The sequence below is a fragment of the Thunnus albacares genome, chromosome 12 (genome assembly GCF_914725855.1).
Source record: "Thunnus albacares chromosome 12, fThuAlb1.1, whole genome shotgun sequence".
In the NCBI taxonomy this organism is placed as follows: domain Eukaryota; kingdom Metazoa; phylum Chordata; class Actinopteri; order Scombriformes; family Scombridae; genus Thunnus; species Thunnus albacares.
The window spans coordinates 14839387-14865859 of record NC_058117.1 but is presented as its reverse complement, the minus strand read 5'-3'; the positions used below and the strand labels follow the sequence as shown (position 1 = coordinate 14865859).

Genomic DNA, 26473 nt, shown 5'->3' with positions numbered 1-26473 from the left:
GCTGATATAGGAATCCAGCACAAATAGTAGCTGGACACTTGCCAATGATATTGCAAGTTAAAGGCAAATATGTGGCAAAGATTTTGAGTTAAACGATAGGTTCGCAAATTTTTCAAGTCTGTCTTAAAACAATAGTCAGCTGTGCATATGAACATTTAAACAGGTTTTGCTCACTGTAATCGTTCCTCCTGCTATCAATGGCCATTAAAAGATCCCCTCCTAATGCACTTATGATGTAAGTGATGGGGGCCAAAATCCAGAGTCCTTGTTGTGAAAAAAAAAAAAAGTATTTAAAAGTTACAGACTTTTCAATATGAAATTCCCCCTGACAGTGTTTCCCTGTTAAGCAGAGGTGGAAGGATAGTAGCAAAAAGAGGTAATTTGGCACTAAAAAGACTGTAACCGGACAGCTGAAGCTTCATATGAGCTTCAGGTAAAGTTGTAAATACATTTTTGTCCAGAAGCGAATTAAGCAAAACATGTTTCAATGTTTAAATGGGCACCTGACTATTGTTTTAAGACGGACTTGGATTCAAAACACCTTACTGATCCAGAAAGTAGCTTACTCACAAATATACTTGTTCGTTTATTGTTTCACTGTTACCCCTTCTGCACCAAGTAACAATTATGAGGTCTAAAGACAGCAAATTATACCAGGATCAATGGCTTCCTGTCTCCCTGTGATACTGACGACTTTGTAGTGTGCTCCACATTTGTGGCATGTTGAGACTTATACCTTTCCTCTTCTTTTATCGCAGGTCAATCTCATCAATCCGCGGTGAGCTGGTGCCGTATTTGGTGCGTAAGCAGTTTTCCAAAACAACCAATAGTCATAAAATCAAAGACAACACAGATGATCAGAACCAGAAAATGAATGACGGCTCCACGAACCATGGTGAGTGTTAAACACAGACAAACTCACATGCACTGACACATGACAACTTCATACTTCAAAATCAGAGGAAGAGCAAGATTTAATAGCCACAGAACTATAACCTATTTAAGATCGCTCTGAATCCTCAGCATGGAGAATATGTAGATATTGGCTTTTGTTGTAAGTTAATACTGACAGACCATGTAACAAGTTGACCGAAAAATGACAAGTCTGCCCAAAGAAAACACAAAATTCCCCAAAAAGCTATTAACATAGCTATCGTCATATTAACGCCTACTGCTGCTCTACCTTCCTCTCCTCCTGCCTCTTAGCAGAGCTCCTCATCTCATCATGCAACGAGCCTCTCCTCCAGCTGGCTCAGAAACGCTCCTGTTGGAACGACCATCGCGGTGACATGAGCGAGGCTTACCACGGAGGAAAGCTCCGCTGCTACGTTCACATTATGGACCAGGGCCTCTGCTACCGCGTCAACACCCTAGCTGCTTACATAGAGGCAAACCGTCTGGTGAGTCGGACAAAAGCGTGCTCCAAATAATGTCCAGAGGGTATTTAGAGTCTAGATTCTCATGCTTATTTTGTTTTGTACATTTGACCCAATGGCCCAGTTCCTCTTGAGGCGTATTTAAAGTGTTTTTAATCATTTTTCAAGTATTCCATGGGCTTTTAATCTCATCTCTTCCTTCTCTCCTCTCCTTGCTAGGCTCCAAAGCTGTTCGAGGATCCAGCAGTGCACCCATCTGCTGTCATTTCTGAGAGATGTCAGGTAAGTGTAATAAACAGGAAGTATCATTCTTCACTTGTTCAGATTTCGGTTATGTTGCATTTCCATCTTAATCATCTGTTTTGCTAATCCTCTTCAATTTATCACAGCTCCCTCAATATTACCTCTCTCAGAGTTACACTTCAGCTTTTGAGAAGCTTGTTTTCGTGTGCATCTCTGTGATTAATCTTTCTGTTCGTGTATGCGTTCACTCTTCCCTCAGATGGGATCCGACAGTATCATCGGGGCGCAGTGCCAGGTAGCGGATAAGACTTCCATAAAGAGGTCCACTATCGGAAACTCCACCACTGTAAAAGAGAAGGTCAAAGTCACCAACTCTATCATCATGCACGGGGTTACCATCGAGGAGGGGTGAGAACACACACATCCGTACACACACATGCACACACTCGTTGATGACTTTGACTTTGAAGTGCTTTTGGGAAGACATTAATTTAGCCTGAAAAAGAATTTCACCTCGAAGGCATGTTTATGAATTAAGGTTTAATCCTCACGTCAGCGTTTCTCAAGTGTTCAGTTAGTACATGCATACTGTGTGTTCGACAAAGCAGCGGAATTTAGTAAATAAAGGTTTCAAAAAGAATCATCTTATGTTGCCAGGAAAAACTTTAAAAGCATCTTTAATCGCTATCCAGATGTCATGTTTTTTCATGACTTGAAATTTTGTGTCATGATTTATGTGCTGAGTCTCATCACCATCACCCACTCAAAACTAATCTTATATTTTTAAAGGATGTGTAGTCTCAACTTGGAAAACTAATTTTAGCCCTTATCCTTTAAATCTTTTCATTTTTACGTCTGACAGCAATGGTGCCTATTTTTTCAATCACTGCACTCCTGTGTGTGTGCGTGTGTGTGCGTGTGTGTGAGTGTGTGTGTGTGTGTGTGTTGATGGGAGGTGTAACAGGTTTTGTTTTCTGTGCTCTATGGGGTCAAACAGGGAGCGCTGAGTTAACAATGCTGCTATTGGTGTGCAACCAGCCAGAGGCCAGTTCCAAACAAACACAAAGCTGGTGAACTGAAACACACAACATCCATATATTTCATTTAACCACTAATTTACTCGCCTTTACCAGAGTTCCCACTGGTTCTTCCCACTGAGTCTTTGAAAGGTGTACTCCAGACAGTGAAAGTCTTGGCTATTTGAGAAATTATCTCACAAATGTTGGTATAGCGGAAATGAGTGATTGATCAATCACACAATCAAATGCCATAAAATGTATCAATTCTGATTTTGATGGTCCAACACAGCTTCACAAATGTGAAGGTTTCCTCCATCTCTTATGTTATAAATTGAACATTTTGTGTTTTTGTGGCTGTTTCTCAGACTCTTTTTAACTTATGATAGCTCATTGACATTATTTTTGACATTTTATTCAGTAGATAACAAAGGGATTAACATAAACAATGATTAACTTACGGAAATAACAATTGGTTGCAGCTATAAAGTTGTGTAATGTCACAAATTTCTTACAGATGTTTTGCAACAAATTCTGCAAACGAGATGCTTTTATCCTTAGAAACCTCCACTGCAGTAAATTTACTTTTCAGCAAATTTTCTTTGCTGAAAAGTAACAACACCTTTTTGTTGAGTAAAATCATGGAAGGACCATCAATGATATTGCAGATATTTAATCACAACATCATGACTTAACTGGGAAAGGGCAAAGAAAGCCGGTGTCGCTGGTTTTACTCTCTGATTAGTGATGCGTCATGATCAACCATTGGTTTAAGTGGTCAAAATTGACTGCTTGGTTTCAACAAAAGAGGACTTGTATAGAGAGACGCAGTAGCTACTGTAGAATTAGCATGTAGATTGATCTTCTCAGTCTCTTAGCCAGAAGCCCCGGTGGAAAGAGACTCATCTTGGCCTCGAGTCCAGATTTTAATGCACTCATTCACAGGCTCCTTTTCTTTTATCTCAATTTCTTACTCCTCCCTCTCTTTTCTTTCCATCAAGGCCTCAACGCCATCTCTCTCTCTTCTCTCTCTGTCTCTCTCCATCTCTTCTTAAGCCTTTCAGGGACCCCAGCCAGCCAGCATGGGGACCCTCATCATGCCCATGTTAGGTGCCCGCACAAAGGCATGAAAGAACGAGAGAGACGGGAGAAGGGAAGAAAGAAGCGAGGGGAAAAGCAAGCTAGCACGCAAGAAAGAAATTGCAATTCTTTCTTTTCTTTCTTTGAGGACATAAGAAGGAAGGAGAAAGAAGGAAAGAAAGAGCCAGTATGAGGGGATTAGCAGACCCCGGCCATGTCGCAGAAACCCCTTGCATTTCTGGTTTCTTTGTTTGGAGCTGACCAGAGCTTGTTGACAAAGCGCTGCATGTTTGGGAAGGGGGATAGTAGGGGTCAACTTTACAGGGGGATTGGCACAGGAGGTGGGGGTTGACGTGTGTGTGTGTGCGTGTGTATGTGTGTGTGTGTGTGTGTGTGTGTGTGTGAGAGAGAGAGAGGGAGGGAGGATGGGGGGGTCATGGCAAGGAGGAGCCCTGGTGTTAGTAATTAGTGGTGTTTCAGCTCTGAAGCTTCTTTGGTGGTCTCTCTCTCTCCCTCTCTCTCTAATGTTACAAAACTCTGAATCTTGTAATCTCCCATCACCAACTACCACCACCTCCTAGGCAGTCACTTACACACACACACACACACACACACACACACTCACACACACATTTCTCCCTCCAGGCCTAACCACCTGAATAGAATGGGCCAATACAAACCTGTCTGTGTGTGAGGTGCAGAGGGCCAAGGGTGTGTGCGTCACTGCCTGGGCAAGACCAACATTCTCCGCTGGTCTCCCCAAGCTGCTGAAACACACACATACACACACACATACACACATTCTCTATCCCACACACACTTACATATACATGCCCTCCACGGTTAGCCGACACAGGACACACAAGACTGTCTGTGTCTCCTCTCCAAGAATTTTATGGTGATGGTCTGGCCGAATGTGAGGGTGCATGGTGGGTTGGCACTGCCAGCTCAGGTGGGACCTTAGCACGGTGCCAACAATGTCCTAACATGCGCGCGCACACACACACACACACAGGCGCACACAGCGTGGGCTGCTGTTGTTCTTTAATATATATGCTAATGTCATGTCATTAAGTTCAGTTGATTGGGTACGTTTGAGGGTCCAGAGCAGGTGGGAGGATCCGTGACGGGGAAACTGCCTCATTGTCCCTACTATGAGTTTGACCTCAAGTGTGGCACTCAACCCACAACTGCACAAGTGGAGAAGCTCAGCGGAAGGCTGTGGCTGTACTGGGCAGCTCCCAGTATCAATGTTCTGAACTGTATGTATGTGTGTGTGTGTGTGTGTGTGTACAAGCTCCAAGGAAGAAAACAGAACATGAACCATAAACATGTTTGACCGTCCAGTGGGCCCTGAAGAGCAAACAGTAGCAATCGGAAAATTATGTTTTAACACTAACAAACCTCTCCCAGCAAAATATTCATCTTTAATTACTCAAGAGCTCATAAACTATCAGTTTGTACCAGAAATGAGCGACTGGCTCAATTCTTTCAGGTCTGCACGTAGAAAATGAGGTTTAAATATTCTTAAAAGGAATATTGTCGAGTAGTTGATTTAACTTTTAATATTGGAAGCATCAAATGAAGTAGAATGAATTATGCTTTATTAATCCCTGAGGTAAATTAGCCTATCTTTAATCTCAGAGCCAATAAACGATGACTGTTCAAGGGTTGCAAGCCAGCAGTCTGCAAGTTTTCACTCCAACTCATCACTTCAGCAGTTTGATGTAGGAGTGCTAATCAGTAGATTGGTATGAATAAAAACCAACAAGATTCTTGGCTCTCCAAGGCGCATTGCTGGCCACCCATGTAATATTATAATGCACCCTACGCACATTATACATGAAGTTTTGAATATGATAAGAATGTGGTTAATGCTACTTGTGTATTTGGTTTCCAGGTGTAATATCCAGGGCAGCGTGATCTGCAGTAACGCTGTTATCGGCCGAGGCGCAGATCTCAAATACTGTCTGGTGGGAAACGGACAACGGATCGAACCAGAAGGTGAGGCCCACTAGCATGAACACACACACACATAGCAAACAAAAAATGGCCACAAAATGCTTTATTTTTAATTTCTTTTTATTGTATTGATCAAGTGTACTATTTAATTTCTTCTCACTGTAAGTGGGAGCAGATGATACCTTGCTCAACAACGTGAATGTACATTTTTTTGATTTTTGAGCATTTGAATGGAGGAAAACATACAGTAATTGACCATTTTGCATCCCCAAATTCAGTGAGGGCCTTATACTAGACCTCAAAGGTTGCTTTCACAAAGCTACACCACTAAATGAAAGGAGCGGGATAAACACAGGTTGGACAAAATAACAGAAACACCTAACCGTTCAATACAACAGCTTTGCCCCCATCCCCCCCACCTCCTTCGTTGTTAAGTGCCAAGCATTCTAGCCAACTAGGAAAGTTTCTTAATTCTGAAGTCTGTGTGATAGAGAGATTTGTCCGAGATTTTTTTTTTTTTTATTTCCTTAATCCTCTTGTCCCCAAAGCTAGCTGTGTGTGCGTATGTGTGTGTATGTGCGTGTGTGTGTGTGTGTATGTGTGTGTGTCACATTGATGGAGAGGTTAGAGAGCAGGGCCAGAACAGGACCACCCGGAATTCAACAGCAGCAGCCTCCAGCCACATCCAAAACACACACACACACACACACACACACACACACACACACACACACACACACACACACACACATATACACGCGCACGTATAGAGAAAGAGAGCAAGCCCGGCTACCAGACTGAGCAGCCTAATTGAGTGAACAACAGGGTGCTCTAAGTAACAACAGTTTGAATTTGAGCTAAACTCGCCTGAAAATGTTTGAAACAGTTGAGACTTTTTGAAGCATCTAGTGAGTGATCACTGTAACAAAAGTGCTTCTGCTTTTGTTGGCAGCGGTTTTACTACTGGCCAGCAGATAGCTGCTAACATTATGTTATTGAACACTGGAAACTTGGAGCCCTGGTTGCATAATTGTTTTGCACACACTGTATAGCCAAAGTTCAGTCACACAGTATCAGAGCTCCGTCTTTTGTCTCTCTGATGGATCAAAAATTTGCATTTTGATGTATATGTTTTTTTTGTGTGTGTGTGTGTGAACACACACACAGACACACAGTTTTGTTTTCATACCACATTTTCTTTCCTCATCATTTCAGTTTTTTTCAATTCATCTCTTCAACTTTATTAAATTGGCCCTTCAACAGATTGTTAAAATGGATCTGCTTGATATAGTGGAGTTAAATCAAGTTTATTTATGTAGCCCCAAATCACAAGTTTGTCTCAGAAGGCTTTTTAATATGTACATCAAATAACACCCTCTTATCCTTAGACCCTCGGTTTGGATACAGATTAACTCTTTATTAAAAGAAAAAAAAAAAAAAACGGGAGAAAGCTTAGGAAGAGCAATAGAAGAACGATCTTTCTTCCAGGACAAATAGGGGATATAACTGTAGCTGCTCTTGAATCATAGTGTTGTTCATTATTGTAAAAATTTGGCACATTAGCTTTCTGGCAAATGCGGACACACATGTGGTGGATATTAAAGTCTATCTTACCCTGAGCAGGGAAAGATGAAATATAGACTACAAAAAGAGCAAGATCTCCTTCTTCTTTAGCTCATGTTTTCTGATAATCTCGGGCTAACGACACACCTGAAGGTTTATCTAAGTGACATGTCTGTACAGAATACTCTTATTACTCAACATGTTAAGTAGTGCACATCAACAAAAGAGAGCAATGAGTAGTAGTCCAATACATTTAAAATAATTAGCTCGAATGGTTGTTAACCCCCCCTTTTACTTTATATCATAATAAAGTGCAGGATTGTCTCTTGCCACCAATCTAGCTAGATGACCGTAGGCTGCTAAAGACATTACACACACCCACTCTACTGCTGAAGCTGTTAGCAGTTAAGGACCACCCTGACAGTTCACACACAAACTCATACAATATACACACACACACACACACACGCATATATACACAGGTCTGCCAGGTGTTGATATTTAATAGATACATACCTCTGCTCTGGGTGCTTTGATAAATACACACACATACGTGCATTGATACAGTAGTCATACAGAGACAGATCCACACTCTTTCCTTTCCTTCCATCTGTCTCTTGAAGATGACACTCAGAAACAATTCAGTCTTATTCATGGCTTTTTTTCTTTTCTTAGTTTTTCAGTCTGGCAAGAGTTCGGGCTTCTTCTCATGTTTGTCACTGGCCCAGCATGAGAAATTTGTCAACACATTAAGACATTCAAACACTATATTAGTTACTGACAAATCAATCAACCCGAATTGAGTAACCTTTCCTCTCTTTCTGTCCAGTCACCCCCCTCTCCTCCTGTCCCATGCTCCATTTGTCCTCCCCTCCACACTGCGGAGGATAAACTTGCTCCGAGCAACAGATTCCTTCACACTAAAACCTGTCTGTGTGGATGGAACATTAGTCTCTGCCACCGTTTGCTTTGGATCAGTACCGATACTCGGGGATGGGCGGAGGGATGGAAGGATGTGAGGAGGAGTAGCGGCTGCTTTCTTCATGCTGAACCGGCTGTGGGTTGAGAGAGATAGCGAGAAAATGCTGGCAGACTTGGTTTCAAGCATCATCTATTTCTTTTTGTTGGGTTCAAGTAGCGGTCAGGGTGACCTAAGTCTTACCACACTTGAACTGATTCTGGGACTGATCTCAAATAAATTAAAGGACCATAAAGCAGATATGCATGTTGTAGCCCGTTAACTATAAACTGTAGATCGACTTCTCAGCTGTCAGGCTTTTCATTGTGTTACATCCATAGCAGTATGGTATCACAATGAACTGGATAGGTATTCCATTACAAGAATTATTTTGTTGCCTTTAGATTTGTTGGCAAAGTTTGGGTTATCCATGTGTGGTAATGCAGTTTTTAATACCAAATTTACAAGATCATTTTTACAGCTTCCGTGTTTGTAATCCTGATTAAAATGTTGGATTGGTCAGTCTGTTATTGCAGTGCTGTGTGGAAGCCAGGTCTCAAATCTTGGATGCCAGTATAGTCTCAGTCAACAGTAAAGTACTGTGTTTGAAAGTTGTAATAAATCAGATAAATTGTGCCAAAACAGCAGTTAAGTTCTTTAGGTCTTCAGTGCAGATTCATTAACAGTAATAGTACATATATATACAGTATATGATGTTGGTTAAAGTCCAGGTGAAACAGCATTTCGAGAGTATCTAACTTCTGTATTGTGATGGATTTTCGAGTGAAACAGGATAGACAGGCAGGACATAAAGTTGGGAGGAATTTAATTTGAACATTGAAAAGTGGGCATGTCATAATAAATCTTAGCTCTGTGCCGCTAAAAGTTGAAGACTGATTGACGCGCGGATGTCATGGTTGAAACGGGTTGGTTCAAACATACGTAAGCACACGTCATACTTTGTTTTACAGGAAGAAACATGATTGGATTTTGATGTAAGAATACAAAGAAATTGATTTTTTTTTGTACTTTTTTGGTATATATTGTTAAATATTTGCACAATATAACCAGGGATGTGATCTTAAAGGGTTAAAAGGCATTTGTCATTTCATCTCCACTTTAAACACACATTTGACGCACCACAGCTGGACATGCCCTCTGAAAATTGTGATTTTGTTACTCTGCCGTCTATCTGTGATTAGCTGCTTTTTATTCACTTGAAAGTTATCACATTAAAATTCAAGGACATATCAAGTTTTGATCTCCAAATGTGTTTTTAGTAAAAAAGTGCTGATTGCTGATTGTATTCACCACAATAAATTCCTTCAGTGAACAGGATAACGAAAAACATTTTTCACCCCGACAGTGGTTGTGTGTAGTAGCAGAAAATGGTAGAATATCATATTAAATAAGGTTAAGATGGGATTATTTTCGCCACAATATGCTATACACATTTTTCTGTTTATCCGGTCTTTTTTGGGAGGGTTTTATAAATCTGAAGGATCCTCCAGCTTTCTCAACCATAAAAACACCTGAATTTTGAATTACACACAACAGCAAAACCCGCCTTTGATTTCCTGTTTTTCTTTTCTGATATAATTTTAATTCATTTCTCTTTCTTCTTCAGCTGAGAGGACTAACGAGGTCATTGTTGGAACAGACCAGCTGATGGAGATCTAGCTCCCACAGGGAAGAAGTGGCATCACCTCATTAACCAGTCACAGAGCAGCAAAACACAGAGGACAACGAATTCACCGGCTGACCGACCAATCAGAAGCATGGTTGCTGCTTGATGGTTTCACACTCTCTTCTCATAGGCTTTTTTTTTTTTTTAAATTGTGTCTGAATAAAGACAGATCTGCTTAAACCCCTGAATCTGTTATTTGGGTGTTTTTAAACCATTTTGATGGTGATGATTTAAATTACTTTGTGTGATGTCGACTGTCAGTTTGAGCTAGATCTTTGTAATCATTTCTCCACACTAGCTATTATCTGATCGTTACTGTCTCCTAATAGCAGCACTCAATTACTCAAGTCACCCTGTTGGAGAGGGAGGAGCGCAGACTCGTACACGTTTGAATGTGCATGGTGTTTACACGCGCACACCGTGCAGCTGTGAAGTCCAGAGATGGAGAGAAAAGCAGTGGGAGGGGTGACCACAATGGCATGGGGGTTAAGTTTATTTGTACACAAAAATGGTGTATGTGTAGGTCCCAGACCACCCAGCTTGATCCTGTATCAGTTAACACTGACACCCCACCCTCAAACACACACACACACACAGCAGAAGAGGAAACTTACTCGCGCCTGACGCTTTTCTTTCTTTTTTCTCCTCTTCTTTCCCTTTCTGCTCCCTTTGCTGTCACAAGATTTATTGCATTCCTTCGGCAGAGCATTTCTCAAATTACAGGTTTGAAGTTCCTTAGTCACGAAGGAAGAAGATGAGGGCAGGGATGTCTGTAGGGGTGCTCTGTGTGTGTGTGTGTTTGTGTGTGTTTGTGTGTGTCAGATTTACTGTCCTCTGTTTCCTATTGTGTCTGTGGTCCTGCAGGAGTCATTTAGACTGTCTCTTGCGGCCCGATTATGATGTTGATTATGATGTTTCAACACTGTAAAGTACAGGTTTGTTGATGAAGGTGCACTTGATTTTGCTCAACATAAGAGATTCTTTACTCAGAGATCTGTAACTTTCTGCATGTTTTCACTCTGAAAGTGGGGCTTCATGTGGGGTACTACTTTGCCCGTCAAAACAACAGTTGAATAATGTCTTCTTCAGCTCTGCAAGGAGCCTTTCTACAGTCTGAGGAAATAACACTGATGATGTCATCAGAGTTATCCTGGGTTGGTATTCCAAACTATTATTAACTATTATTATAACCGCTTATTTCTTAACAGAAAGTCTGTGTTACAAACCGGGGGTGTAACAAAAGATGCTATCTAGCTGCATCATGGGAAATGTAGGATCCAGTCCTTTTATGGTTGACCTATACTAGGGATTAAAACAGCCTCTTCTGTATCAAATGTGATGCAGATTTATTTTTGTAAATCTGCCTCATAAGCCCACAAACGTTATTGTTGGAAAGCCCCTTTAAGCATCAACAAAGATAGCAGAGCATCAAGTTTTGTGCTCGTTACATCCGGCGTGTCCTTCTTCCATACTATATACTAATTCTAAGCAGACGTGAGTCTATATTGTGCTCTCACTCGAAAAGTGACAAGATGAAATAAAGTCAAACCAGACAGTACAGTATGCATACTAACTAAATACAGTTGTTTTTTTGAGTGTGATGTACACTATTCTCCCACAGTGCAATGCACAAAGGAAATAGGAGCAGCTGCTGACAGGCGGAAAAATGAAAATAACGTGGGTGATGGTGAGACGACTTCAAAAATATCTTGAAAACAAAAAGATCATTATTACATTTTTAGGAAGACGTTTGTTTTCTCTTTCGTTGTCACAGTTTGTTTGACATCCAATTTATTGGATCATTTCCTGTTAGTTTAATATGGTATAGTATGTTCATTTCTTGTATACTAACTGCTTAACCCATACACTATAACGATTAGTATGTAGTGTGGATTTGTCTCACCTCATAGTTTGTATCCAGCTGTGTGGCAAAGTAAAAATGCCATCGACCGAGCTGTTGACTTGGGGGCAAATATTTCGTGGACGGTACCAGAACAGGTGCAACCTGACAAAACAACTTACCAAACATTGCAGATTTTAGTTTTTAAACTATTAGATGGGATGCAAAACGAGGAGTCTCGCTTTCATTTGAACAAAATACATTCCATAAATGTGGGTCCCCAAGCTGAAAAAGATGAACAGCTTAACGAAACAAAAGTATTCTTTATTTAGCCATTTAGGCCCCACCACAGAATTGTCTTCCCACTGTGTTGACTGTAGATGTGGCTTCAGCTCACAGACTGAAATATTTCTGGGTCCAGTACTTTTCCATCCTCCTTGTTGTACCTGTGTTTATATTCCTTTAAGCAATTCCTGTCCTACTTTTCAGTATTCAGATACAAATTCAACTTTCTCCTTGAGAAAACTTTTGAAAATGGAAAGATTGTTGTTGACTTCACTCTTTTACTATTTTACCAGTGTTGATTTTTTACCCCAGGCTGCTTTCCTTTACCTGCTTCAACTACTTAATTCATGTTGTTACTTCTACATTTGAAAATATCTTTTTCTTATCAGTATTATTCACATCTAATGAGTATTGCCAACTGGGTCACAGCAAGCTAGGAATTTTGTCACTTATTGAGGAACCAGTTGTAGCCGTCTCCTCACACGACAAGAGTGACTAGATAAGAAGGTGAAAGACCACATAGGTCACCTGAATTTTGAATTTAAAAAGGTGAAACCCACAGTTAAGGTTCACTGTGTCTGTGCTCTTTGTCTTGACTGTGTTAAACCTTTTTAGTGGTCTCACACCCTGACCTCTCTCCTCAACCTCATGATGAGATCTGGCAGCTGGGTGTGTTTGGGTAGAGGTTTGTATATTTGTACAAAGACCCCAGAGTCCCCTCTTTACAACGCCACCATGGCTGAACCCGCCCTACCAGTCCATACGTGTGTTTGCTCGTGCGTGCGTGTGTGTGTGTGTGTGTGTGCATGTACGTGTGCAGAGACTTACCTGTGAGCGACTATTGTTAATCCTCTGTCACACCGACTAATCAGTGCTGTCTCACACCGCCGTGAGTGAATGCATTTATGCGTGCGCACACATGCGTGCACAATTGTGCATGTTTGCTTTGCAGATCTGGAGATCAGATGTCAAGCCACAGATCATATATCAGGCTGTCTGTTGGTCTTTGGTTCTGTAGCAGTGTGGAATTTTCGCGCATCTCTACAGAAGATTTTCATCTAATTATGCATCCCAAACAAATCTATCTCCAACCGCAGAGAGGAGAAAAGAGATCCGAAAAGTGAAACATTTTATGCAACAATTATAACCCATTTAGTTGGCAGCACATTCATCCGCAAGATTTGCTTCAACAGGGATGAAATAAATGAAGATGCTCTTGCACATTTGCAGTGACATTTTAAAATGAGCCTCTTTTGCTCATGTCAAAATATACACTTTTCAGCTTTAAGTTCTCTCTCTGTTGCACTTACTAGATTGTGTGTCTCTGGCTGAAGTGTGTTGTTTTTCATGCCTGTGTGCGGAGTGTTTCATCACTTTCTTTAGGACATTAATGTTATAGAACTTGACAGAAGTCTGGAGTTTCAACAGGCTTGTTCACATTGAGGGTTTTTTTTCCTTTTCACAGTCTGGAAAGGGGCCCAGAGCTGGTTGGGGAAGTTTCAAATGGGTGTCATGGTTTTAGTCAAGATAAAAAGAAATTTATGACACTTTTGGCTGTATTATTTTGACACCGTTTCGTGTCTCACATGTCCCTCCAAAGTTATGTCTAATGAATAGGATACAGCTGGTTTGGTGGTCACTAGTTTAAATGGTCAAATCACCCAAATTACAAAAAGCAAATCTTCACACTTATCAATAATGGTGGAGAATTGGGTTTTATGGGCCAACTTTTTGAGATATCCACCTGAATACAAAGGAGAGGTGGATGGAATTTTGTTTGTGGTGCGCAACGTATTGAAAAATACATTTAAAAAAGCAGCAGCAATGTGTTTATCAAGAACCAATGTTGCAGCTAATCCAGATCATCCAAAAATCTGACTGGCAATGGCTCTCATACAGGAACTATTTTCTATTGAAGAAGAAGGAAAAGTGAAAACAGTCCAAAGCAAAGTCTGTATATTATCTAGAGTAAGCAGGACATTAGTTAAGAAAGTTGGAGAGGAAGTGTTTGACCTTCCTCAACTTTAATTTATGAAGTAAAACAATGAATTGGGAAGCAACCAAGCAACAGAGTATAGATAGATAGATGGATAGATGGATGGATGGTGGAGACAAATATGCGAGATATGGACATACGCAGGCGCACAGAGAGGTGGGGTGGAGTCTGAGCTCTGGGTTGTGGGGTGGGGGTGTGGGGGTGGTTTGCTTGAGTAGCTGGGTGGCTTCATGGCTTGAGGGCTGATCGTGGGTGAGCAAGAGAGACAGGGAGAGCGAGCAGGCCACCCAAGTGGCAGTCAGTCAGAAACCTGTGTGTGTTTGCTGCTGACCCCTACACATTAGCACAACACTTCCTCAATTTGTCTTCTGTGTTCTCCGGCCACAAATGAATTTCCTCCCTCCCTCTCTTTTTTTTTTTTCCACACACTACCTTTCAAGATGCTACCCCCCTCCCAAACACACACACACACACACACACACCAACACCACCCCAACCATGCACCATCTCTAACTTAAACATCTGAATACACACACACACACACACACACACACACACACACACAAACACCCTTTTTACAAGCTTTAGAAATACAACAGTTGCTTATGTTGCTCAGCCAACAATGAGTATGTGTGGAGACAAAGATCCCATGTATGGGATAACAACCTCACTGACATGCCTGACACACACAAACACACACACTCACACACACACACTAAGCCAGATATCCCTGTCTGTCACTGCGGAGGCCCCCGGCTAATTAACTAAACATTGACTGGGTGGTTGATTGGGATCACATCTTAAATCGCTTTTGCTGTAAAATCACAGGAAGAAACAGACGATTGACCTGCTTTACACACTCAGGTGATCTTTTTCTTTCTAATCTTATTAGTTAAACTGACTGCAAAGTGGTTGGCTATTCCAAATCATTAAAAATACACACATTTTCATGTCTCAAACCTTCAATTTCCTTTATTTTACTTGTCAGTCCCCCTTAAAATCAATTTATTGTGTTCAATTCAACAAAAACATGTAAAAGTGATACTTGAGGTGTTTGCTGTTTGAGCTTTTTCGTTTTATTTGTAAAAGATATTTTAATAGATCACATTTTTATTAATAAAAAGAGCTGGAAGTGTATGTTTAAAAAGCTGATTTATGTATTAGGAGTTCAATTTTCAAGAATTTATCTAAATATGATGTCTGTGATTTAAAGACAGCTGTGTGTTGTCTCCAAACATTTGAATAGAAGGTTTTCTGATAAGCTTGTTCATCATTTGTAACAGATCACAATAGTTCGGAGCCTTTTTTGAAACGCTATACCGTTTCAGCCATGTTTGCTCACATAGACATGCATATGCATACACACACACACACGCTTGTGAGTGTTGTGCACTTTTCTTTTAAAGCTACAGGTCTGAGTTTGCATTACCACCTGCTAGCTGTGTCTGACAATACCTCTGTTACAACCGCACAAACAAAGACTTAAAGAAAAGTGTGTTTCTCTGTCTCTCTGTGTTTTGTGTGTTTTTCCCCTAGAAAGGCAACCATTCATTACAATGACAAAGGGGTAAAGAAATGCATTATCATAATTAATCTTGTGTGAGACTGTGGGTGGCAGCTTCAACTCTCCTCTGAGACTGACAGAGGTGCTCAATGCAGAAAGTGTCTCTCTGCTACTGGGCAACTTTTTGCCTTTTCACTGATATCTGGGAAAATTGTGTAATTATAGACCAGTAGAGTTGAAAAATAGCTTACAGGTATTCCCAAAAAATATCTGTGAGATGACTGTGTGAAATATAAATGGAACACCCAAACTGAAGATGTTTTACAACATGATGAAAAAGTCAAAGGTTTCGGTTCATTTAATCTATGGTGTATATTTTTTCCCATCATCAAAAAATGCGACTGTTTGTGTTTTTGAACAGATTTATTTTTTCAGTCGGCCAGACTAGAGCCAAATATTCTGTTTGGTTATCATGAAAATCATTTGTTCATTTGGATAACAGTTGGCCTGAAATGTGTTTGTGGTTTCTTCCATCTGATAAAGTCAATGTCAATTTCAAGAAAACATTTTCCAGGGAATTTTTGTTATGTCTCCGTCTCTCCGGCACTGGATGTGTTGCTTGCTTGTGTTTGCATGATAAAAATGATTGTGAATCGCCCTCACACATAGATGTACTCAGGGCTGCATGATTTCATTTAGATTGTCACCTTAAAAGTGGATATTATCACTTCAGTCACCCTGAAACTGCAGTCAAATGTGCCTCTTTTTTTTAGACTTGTATCAAAAAACATTTATTGATACTTTTTTCAAGTTTGTTTTTTCGCTGATATTGGTTGCACAATCGTTTTATTTTCTTTATAAGAGGTGTGAGGTTTGGATAATGCATTAAACATGCAACAGTTTGGTGCACCTAAAAAGCCTTTTTATGCTCCAAAACCTCATTCTGATTGTTTTGTCTCTTCAGGCCCCAACTCATTTTGAATTTCAAACCGATGGATACACTGATAGCTATGATCTCTACTTTCTTTCTCTCATTTAAATACTATATTATATAAAGACAATCATTGGCAAGTGTAGAAAAGTTAATTAGAGTGTACTTATCTGATTCTTACCCAAATTTTAAAATGTTTCTACAAATTATATGCTATGACTGTTTGATCCAGGCGTCTTACTGCATATCAAGTGACATATAAAGACCAACTGGAATCACATTAATTAGCTTTATGACACTTTAAAGACATATATTCAAAGGGGGAAACAGAAGGTCTATAGATAATCATTTACTTAAATGTTCAATTCAAATAGATTGTTTGTACATTATATAGATATCAAATCATCTACGGCAGCGATTCCCAACCTAAGGGTTGCAAAGTGCCGATGTGTATGTTATCTTTTCCTGACTTTTCCTAATTTCTGTTTCTTCTTGTGAAATACTAAATCCTTTCACCTCTGGGCACCTATAAAATTTCTTCAAATGAAACAATCACTCATCATAACCTGTGATGAGAGGTCACAAGGGTGTACGGCCTCATTTTAAGGGGTTACAAGCCAAAAAAGGCCTGGGAATGGGAACCGCTGATCTACGGCACATATACTAAATCTAATCAAGACATGTTCATGATATTAGATGTAGTGCTGTACTTTTAATGTGAAAGCTTTATTTTCACCTCACTTCTTTCGTGGGTCCAGAATGAAAAACGTATATATTTCCTCTTTTTCTGAATCGTCTACCATCCACCTATACTTGTCCTTTGTTAGAAAGAAAGAAGAAATGCAGTTGTGAGCAGCCTCACAGCCTCTCTCTTTGATAAATAAACACTTTCCCGGCCTGAACTCTGGGCGTCTCGGCTGTTGTGAGACAGCTGAATGCCAGAGTGGTTCCGTAGCTCTGCCTATAGCACATACAGAACCCCGGACGGACAGCCAGCCAGCCATGCATGCATGGATGAACGGATGGATGGATGGAGTCACTGGGGAGAGATGAAATGGAGGAATGGAGATAGGGAGGGAGGGATAAGGAAAGAGAGGAAGAGCAGGAATGGAGTAGAAACAGAGAGGAAGGTGTTAAGAAAAGAAAAGAAAGAAGTTGAGAAGATGGAACAATTGAGAAGATAAAGAGAGGAGGGGATGGATGGAAGGAGAGGGACCATGTGGGACACAGGACGGAGAGACGGGAAAAGAGGGAGAGAGGGCTTGGGCGGTTTGTGTTTGGAGGCCGGGGCGGTGTGATGGCAGATATCTGCACAGCGCATGGTCATCTCAGATGGTTTATTTATCCAAGGCCTCCAGACCAGGCCTCGGACCTCCCTGAGTTTGTTAGGCTTGAAGGGGCCCCCTACCACACAACCCAATTCCTCACATTCCACATTAGCTCCCATTTCCAGCTGCCTGTTTCCCTCTACCACTCAACCCGACCCAACCCAGTCCAGCCCAACTAGTTCCAACAAAGCGGAAAAACAGGCCGGCCAGTGCCACCCTAGGAACGTGAGCGTATTATAAGAGCGTATGGCCGCCTCCATTTGGACAGATGGATGAGTAAGTATATATGTAGGTGTATCACTGAAGAGCGGCGGTGTAGTGGTAAAATGAGAAGTTCACAGCAGTATCCTGTGATCCTACTTTCAAGTCAATAGAGTTAATAGTGTATACTAGCTGTTTCATCAGGAGATAACCAAGAGATAGAAGCAGCAGAAATGCTTAAAGTTTTAAAACTGCCTCTACACTTGAATCTTTGTTGTTTTCTTTGTAACCAAAGATCTAATATTGCCCATTTGTGCCCACTTTTATTTATTTATAAAATAAAGATTTGAAGTATGTCTGGGTGTGGCTCCAAAAGGTATCTCAGTCCTTGGATAATTGTGTTTGTTGATCTATGAAGGTTGGTACAAAAGAGTTACACAGATACTTAAAATTGAGGGAGTCTACTCATTAACCGAACATCTGTGAAAGTATTGATTACTTATCCATCAATATTGGTGAAACTTGAGCCCTGTAATCTTTACTCTCAACCCCAATTCCAAATCACACTTGGAAAAGCATGTATAAGAAAAATAATTTAAAGATAATCCTCATCATTATTGATACTAATTATGAAAATGATTATGATGATTAATATTGTTCATAGTAGTGGCAAAAACATGAGTATTAAAGTCTGCGTCCATGGTTTTACTTTTACGTGTTGTCTGTTTGCAGTTATTCATATTTAGCGTTGGAAGGAAAAGGGCAATGACAGCAAAATAAGGCAGCTCATGTTGGACACAAACTGCTGATTTATGGATGCCAATTCAAAAAAAAAATTCTCTCAACCATTTTCATATAAATTTCACACCTTATACTGTGAGTTGCATACTGTAAATGCCAGTTTAGTTTAAATACCCCATGACCTATTAAAAAGTCATATAGAACGTATATAAAGTGTATATATATGCCATCAAACATTGGAATATGCTTCCAGCTGAGGCTTGAACTTGCACAGACTGTCTGTATAATTGTTAGTGTGATAGAGACTATGTCAGAGTGTTGTAGCTATCTGGAGATTGTTCTGTGTGTACCTGGCCAGGGACCGCAGATGGAAATTAGCTAACAGCTAAAGCTGGCATAAATCATCTCTTCTCATTTTGAGATTAATGTTTTTTGCGCATGGTCCTTGTTTATTAAAGCCTAAAGACTAAAAAACTAGTAAACTACCATTAAAAAAATCTTTCCACTAAGTATATTGCTGTATCAAATCTATGATAATAGCCATGAACAAATTTGATTTTCTTGTTTCTTAACATGTAAAAAGTTGAAAATGCAGCCTATCGCTCTAACTTGCTTCACCTTTGCCTTTCTAGAAAATGGGTATAATCCCAAAAGTGAGTGTACAATCTAAAGACACGTTGTAGTGTTTACAAATACATGATAAATGATTAGAAAAAGTGTCTTTATTACCACTAAGATAATTACTGTTACTCTTAAACTTAAATATGTATTCCTTATATCACTTTCCATTTTTTTTCATGGCGTCACAGTTGCAACAGTAAATATTAAGTGAATCTTCTCACTGCGCCTTTTTTCCATCATTATGATTAACTACATCAGATACAACATCACATCCTTCTATCGCTCTCTGGGTGATAATGATGGACGTAACAGCTCAACAACAAGCTGTCACATGGACTGGACCTGGACCTAGCTGTCAACACTGGAATGAACCTACAGCACCAACACCTGTATTCAAATTGCTTCACTTCAACTTCAAATTGTTTTACAGTCACCCAAAGGGCCTCAAATTAGCACCAACCACCTGACAAATGTTCCACACAGCAGTGACAGTGAAATCTGGTAAAGTGTTTGTTCTTCACCCTCATACTGTCATGAGTGGGGCCAATGGGGGCTTACATTAGCAAACCACCAAGACACTTCTAACCTCTTTTTTTCTTTAGAGATTAGAAAACAGACTCACCTGAGAAGCCTCTGTCTTTCTTTCTTTCATTCATTTTATGGCGTATAGTTCTTAGGTGAACCGCTTTCTGAACCCACGAAATCATGCATGGCAAGACATGGAAACTTTCCAAAAGTCTTCACGGAGATAAGGGTGTCACTCTGAGCCAGGCAGCTCCGAGGTGTTTTGAAAGAGATGCATATGTGGAATAATTCCTGTGATGTTTTAATGGTAATTTTATAGGGACACGGGGTTATATTTTCTAAGGTGTCAGAAAACCCATCAACCTACTTTTAGAAGCTTGTGGCCATAAGAGGTGAGGTTACAGCTGTTGGTGCTAAAAACCTACACACTTCATGTCACAGCTGCCTAGAACAAACTGCACTCACAGCAAAGATTTCAAAGGGTAAAAATGTATTTTTGAGGTGTACCAAATATGAGGCTCTAAAAAACTCATCAAACACACCCTGAAGTGATATGAAACGTGTTGAAAGATCTGTAATTCTACTATAAAAAAAAAAGAGAATCACATGTTTACATTCCTGCTAAATGGCTGAAAAGCTGAATTAACTTTTTTTTTTCTTTCACTGATTGGCCTTTGCTGATGAAACAGAAACTCTGAAAATTGTGTGCGTGCGTGCCTATCGCTGTTGTATCAATAGATGGCATGTGCGATTGCTTCTTACAAACTGGAGGGCCAGGCCACTGGGAATAATGTTCAGAGAGCAAGTGAGGCGGGCAGGCAGCAAGCTGTGTGCGTGAGCGTGCGCGCATGTGTGTGTGTGTGTGTGTGTGTGTGTGTGTGTGTGTGTGTGTGTGTGTGTGTGTGTGTGTGTCTGTATGTGTGCGTGCGTGCGCGCGGCTGTGCGGAGTTTATTGAAAGAGTTCCTCTCTCCCTCCCCCCTCCTCCCCGTCCTCCGCCTCCTCCTCCCCTCCCCTCCAGCCCAGGCAGCAGCAGCCTGGGTGGTCCCCCTCTCTCTCCACTTTGGTGAGCTGTTGCTTAGCAGCTAATAATAGGCGATGTTTGCAAAGTAATTTGCCTCTTCCTTGGCCAATGGGAGCCGGAGCACTTTTCCATCAAACCTCCCTTTTCAGGAATTGCCGAGAGGCGAACTTCTCCAAATGTTACCGCTACGGGATCGGAGTTAGACTTGACACGGACGGCTCAGACATAGGCTACTACTACTACTACTACTACAACTACTACTCCTCTCTGAGACGTCGTTTCATAAACTATCTGGACGAATGAAGACTGAAGGATCTATACGGATTTCGGCGCATAATGTTGGGATGGAGTTTCGAGACTTGTTTGGCTCCAAGGAAGACTAGAAAACGTTCTTCTAACTTGTCGCCGGCGGTGCTGGATGCGCTCCTCTTCTATGTTGGATTATTGTCGCTTTTTCTGAACTCGCACCGATTCTCTGTCGCTTCGCTCTGCGCCCCGTTCACCCTCTTTGGACTATGGCCTCGGATCGCGGGGTCCCAGGGGCCGGCGTCTTTGGAGATTTACCCCCGAGTTATACGCGCTCCCAGCCGCCTGCGAACCCAGACCTGCTCCGGAGACCCAGCTACTGCCACGCTGCTTTCGCACTTAAACAGATCTCAAAGGTGATACAATACTCGCAGTCTAGTGTGGATTTACTATGAGGGCAGCTTTCATTCAGTCGGCAACTATGAATGAAAAGTCTTCAAAGGGAGCTTTTGATTTAGTCGTTATCTAATCGGGAAGCGAGGGCGCATGTGGGAACGTAGGGGTAGGCTGAAGCAGCAGCTCCTAGACCGGGGTTCGGGGACCACCGGAGCTCCCTGAGGGAGTCAACAGTGAAACCAGGAGTAGAGCAGTTTAACTAGTTCACTTTAATTTTCTCTTTATGTAAAGAAAAAGAGTAGAAACTGTCATCAGAGGTTGACAACAGAAACCATACAGGCTACTTTGTGTTTACTGAGACGAAACGGATGACATGTAAAAACAGAATAAAGTGTTTTCATACTTGGCAGCATGTTAACCTCGCTGTTTTGTTTGAATGGACATCAGATTCTCATTCATTTCTCCACCGTGAGGGAGTGAGAGAGCGGGGTTGTTCCCACATATCTCAGCCGTGTTGTGCGTGTTTTTGGCTTTGTGCAGGCAGCGCAGAGCGCACTGGCCCGGGGTCTGTTTGGAAATGTGGTGGGTCCTGTAAAGGAATTCACTGATTGAGTTTGATCTGACAAAGCATCTTTGGACCGCCCGGATGCTTGGACGTGTTTCAGCACTGCTGAGAGAAACCACAACACCAGTGCAATGTCGTCTGCAGGAGTGACATTTGTAGCCTGATCACAGGGACTGAATGATTTTACCTGAAGTGGAGATTTGAACAGTTAGTTGTATTAAAGATTAGAGCAAAAGTGTAGAATGTAGGTTACTGTAGTGAAATATATGTCAGCTGAAACTCCGTTTGTAAACATGAGTGTGGATTAGTTTATATGTAAAGATATGAAAAAGTGATGGAACAAGGCTTCTATTTACCCTCAAAATGTCAACAAAACTTAACTATCAATATTTTTTCCAACAGCAGTTCATGTATAGTGATGACTTTGTACTACATACTCAATGAAGAGAGTGTCTATATAGAATGACATCTTTTAGATTAGACAGGATTGTTACTTTTGCAACTTTTAGACTGCAACTATCATCTCTAACTGTAGCTTTCATTGAGTTGTGGGTTTGTTTTTGGCTGATGAAAATGATGTTTGGCCGGTTCTTATTAGACCTTTTCATTGCTGTTTCTCTGGAGTCTGTAAGTTGAACCCACTTGGAACTAGTTTCCCAAAACAAACTTAATATTAGTGCAGATTATTGCCACAACTGTGCAGCCTAAATCATCTTAAATGTGTTGTGTCGTGGGAGATCCTGTCCTAGGTCTGGTCTAAGTTCAGCTGATGGACGTGAGTCTGACAGCACGCGCAAGGCAGGACAGCTCTGGTGTTAAAGCTGTGCTTAGCTAGTTAGCACCTTAACTTTTCATCATGTTATACAAAACTTCATTTTACAGAAAGACAGCTCTTTCTCTCTGACAACAGATATACATGTGATCCAGTGTTTTGGATGTTTCACTGAGCTCCAAAATCTACAAACTTAAGGCACAAATAGAAACACAAGCTATGTAACCTGCCTTTGTGGACAGGTGTGCAATGATTCATTCTTTATGTATAATAAACGGTAACATGGTAATAACAATACTGTCCTTTTCTCGCCCTCCCTCCTGCTTCAATCCAGGGGAAGGCGGTAGGTCAGAAAGCTCCTCTGTGGATCCGGGCGAGGTTCCAGGCCCTCCTGTTCTCTCTGGGCTGCCACATCCAGAGGCACTGTGGGAAGGTTCTCTTTATTGGACTCTTAGTATTCGGGGCTCTTTCTGTGGGACTCAGAGTCGCAGCCATCGAAACAGACATCGAGCAGCTATGGGTGGAAGGTGAGTTTGAGACATCTCTGTTGGTGTAGCATGTGTTGCTTTGAAGCAAAGATTCATGTGAAGCAGCAGTACAAATTCTTAGCATGAGCCGTTTTTTTTTTCTTTTTGCTCCAGAGTCTGGTGTTGTTACTGTTTCACACACATACACACACACACATACAACATCACATCTTCCACTTACGCCACCATTCTGAGTTCACTCTTACGTTTGTGGCTGGATTTTTCTGTTCACATTAGTCAGCTCAAAGTTTTTGAACATTGATTTTTTTTTTTTTTTTCCACCGGGTGTAATTGGAGTTTGAATGACAATAGTGGCTGGTGGGAAGATGCAGGGTGGCCATGTTAGTGTCATCTCAGTGCCATGGGAGGGCACTAGGTGTTCAGTGACTGACAGACTGACTACTTGTTTGGCTGAAATGCTGACTGGAGCAGCAACATGGAGCAGGATTTATGGGAGCTGTTTTGTAGTAGTTTTTTTAATGTTTGGCTGAATGAAAATGAGCACATTTCTGTACATTTTTCACATCATGGCCACTACATAATAGGAGTACAAATAACAATTTGCTTGTGGATAAGAGTATCAACTTTGTTTTCAACAGTAGCTTGTGTCTGTATGTGTCTTCAGCATTGTGAACTGGAGTATGTGTTGTTGTTCCTTCACGTCTGTTCATTTCTCAATGAATCACAGTTTACTTGAGAAACACCTCTGACACTATATCATTACAATGTTCTCTCTTCCTCTTCTGGCACACAGACATATGCTATCTTTTTTCTTGCTTTAGGCATGACTGTGTTTGTGATTCTGAGCTAACTCACAAATTCTCTTTACATTTGACACTACTCTCTTTTTTTTCCTTCCCCCTTTGCGTTTTACGTTGAAGTTATCTGTACATTTTCAGGGGGCAGCAGCAGCTTTATTTGGTTTTTCACACTGGCCAAATTCCTTTTAAACCCCCAGGCTTTCAGTGCCGGGGCTGATCCCCGCAGCAGATGGACTGTGTGAATGGTTAGCCATCTTTGAGGGCTCTGACCCCTCCCCCCTCGGCTCCCTGTGTGGTCCCTAACTATTCTTGGATTCCATTCAACAAGAGGCAAGCAGGCAGGCAGGCAAGCAGGCACCACCTCCCTAAACCCCCTCCCTCCTTCCCTCCCTCCCTCCCTCCCTCCTCCTCTCCTCCTCACAAGAAGAAAAAATATAAGTGAATGCAGCTGAAGTTTACCCACCTGTTTTGCACGCTCTAAAAGCGCCACAGCAGTTGGTGAATATAAACAGACTCTATAGGGTTTTTTAAGCCCACCATGTCACTAGAGGACGGGGACAGGCGGCTCCCACAGGAGCTGTGTGGAGGTGTCAGAGAAATCACACACCGCCGGTGTCAGGAGAAGTGTTTGGAGGCTGTGTGCGCTTCACTTGCACAGGAATTTAAATAAGTCCCTCAGTCGGGCACAATTTAAAAAACAATCTCCATTAATGTAGTCACTTAAATTATTAGTTAGAGGCTGGAAGGAAAAGGCTGAACCTTCTACAAAAACAGGCAACAAGAGTTTTAATATTCACAGTTTCCTTTTTTCTTTGGTTTCATTCTGGTTAGTGTAAAGCTTCAGGATTACCTCTTGAGCTAATTGGCAGAGCCATTGCTTAAAGGAGATGTTTAGATGTTTGTGTGCCAGTTGTTTTGCTGTGGGATTGAGAGAGTTGAACTGGGGGGTTGAAAAGGAATGCTGTGCCTTTAAGAGGCCGTGGCCATGTTTCTAAAGTTTCTGCCTGCCTTGTTTCCACCAATAGCCCATTGACAAAGCTGCTAGGGCCTCAATGGAGAGTAAAGTGGTTCGGTAACAAGGAGAGGTTAGTTCTCCCTCTGTCTCTCCCTCTCCCTCTCTCTCTCTGTCTCTCTCTCTCACACACACACACACACACACACACAAACACAGTAAAACACACACACACATGCACCATTGCACATAAGCCAGAACACAAGAGGGAGGAATGATATGCTCGCTAATAAGACAGCTGATTTCATATTAAAATAGTTTTCTATATTAACCATTCAATTTTATGAACTGCGCACTATAAGCAAGAATGATCTTTTCATGTATATCTTTACTTAAAAGGAACTTCTAATACATATTCATCATATTTGACAAGTAATCTTATGAAACAGCTCTTTCCTAACACAGCATAAACAAGGCTTTTCCACTTGTGTCCTAATTTGTTCAGAATCAACAAGTCAAATCATAGCTGTGAATTGACACCGTATGTGTTAACACTCTGCCAACACGGTGTAAGCTGTGTGTGAAAGTGTGTGTGTGTGTGTGTGTGTATTTGTGGATGTGTTAGTGGCATATGCTTCCCATCATATATTCATACTAGAAGCTGCCCCCACAGCTACCCACACAAACACACACACGCACGTACACTTGTCATCTTTGCCACCTTCGGTGCGTACAGCCTGCCCGGCCGTCTGTCTTCCTGTCTGAATTTCCTGACTGCGTGCCCGTCTGTCTGCCTGTGCTTTGTGTGCGTCTGTTTATATTTCTACCTGTCTGTCTGCCTGCTCTGTGAAGTCAGGCCACCAGGGCTTTTTTAATTGCTTCCTCCCTCCTACAGGACCAAAACACTGTGTAGCAGAGCACAGCAGTGCAGTCTGTGTCTAGAAAGAGTAGACAGAGAAAGACAGAATGGGAGGTCGGTATAGTTAGCTTCTGTGCTGTGCATTCCCAAGCAAACATACTTCTAGAGTATTTACCTTTATTTGAATCATTTTTTGTTGGCCCTAAAGATTATTGTGTGGAATTTATCATTGTGTGCATTTCCCAGAAGGACATGCAACTGAAGTAAAAGGGTTAATCATGCCTTCAGTCATGCCTTCAGTCCTCACACCTGTGTAGGTGAGAATAAAAGCCTCAGTATCAGGGTGTTTAGTCTGACAAGGGGATTAAGGACTATTTCTGGCTTACTGCTCAGTCATTGAGAGAATATGAGACAGACATCACCCATCAAAATAACTTCAATAACTTACATAGGTCTCGTTTTGTAAGCTGTTCTTTAAATGTTGTATCACAGAGTAAGATGACACTTGATTTATCA

The 26473-nt window shown here is 41.3% G+C and overlaps 2 protein-coding genes and 1 long non-coding RNA gene across 6 annotated transcripts in view; 2 read left to right on the top strand and 1 right to left on the bottom strand.

Annotated features, from left to right (window-relative positions):
• Positions 1–10073, top strand: part of eif2b3 (eukaryotic translation initiation factor 2B, subunit 3 gamma) — a 38126-nt gene extending 28053 nt beyond the window's left edge. For 3 of the 4 annotated variants that reach the window (XM_044367795.1, XM_044367797.1, XM_044367796.1), the window contains 6 exons: positions 759–895; positions 1207–1400; positions 1596–1658; positions 1879–2027; positions 5616–5719; positions 9826–10073. In XM_044367795.1, the coding sequence (XP_044223730.1) occupies positions 759–895; positions 1207–1400; positions 1596–1658; positions 1879–2027; positions 5616–5719; positions 9826–9878 (700 nt within the window). In that variant the 3' untranslated portion in view covers positions 9879–10073. The remainder of the gene's footprint in view (positions 1–758; positions 896–1206; positions 1401–1595; positions 1659–1878; positions 2028–5615; positions 5720–9825) is intronic. The other variant, XM_044367798.1, reaches the window with a different exon arrangement.
• LOC122993545 lies at positions 332–26473 on the bottom strand. The gene is made up of 5 exons (XR_006406403.1): positions 26461–26473; positions 23399–23402; positions 20418–20429; positions 20221–20223; positions 332–396 (listed from the first exon to the last, which is right to left on the bottom strand). It is a non-coding gene; the product is annotated as an uncharacterized LOC122993545 (long non-coding RNA).
• The window catches only part of ptch2 (patched 2), a 30493-nt gene continuing 24948 nt past the window's right edge, over positions 20929–26473 (top strand). The window contains exons 1-2 of the mRNA XM_044367794.1: positions 20929–21541; positions 23193–23385. Coding sequence (XP_044223729.1) covers positions 21395–21541; positions 23193–23385 — 340 coding nt within the window. The 5' untranslated portion in view covers positions 20929–21394. The remainder of the gene's footprint in view (positions 21542–23192; positions 23386–26473) is intronic.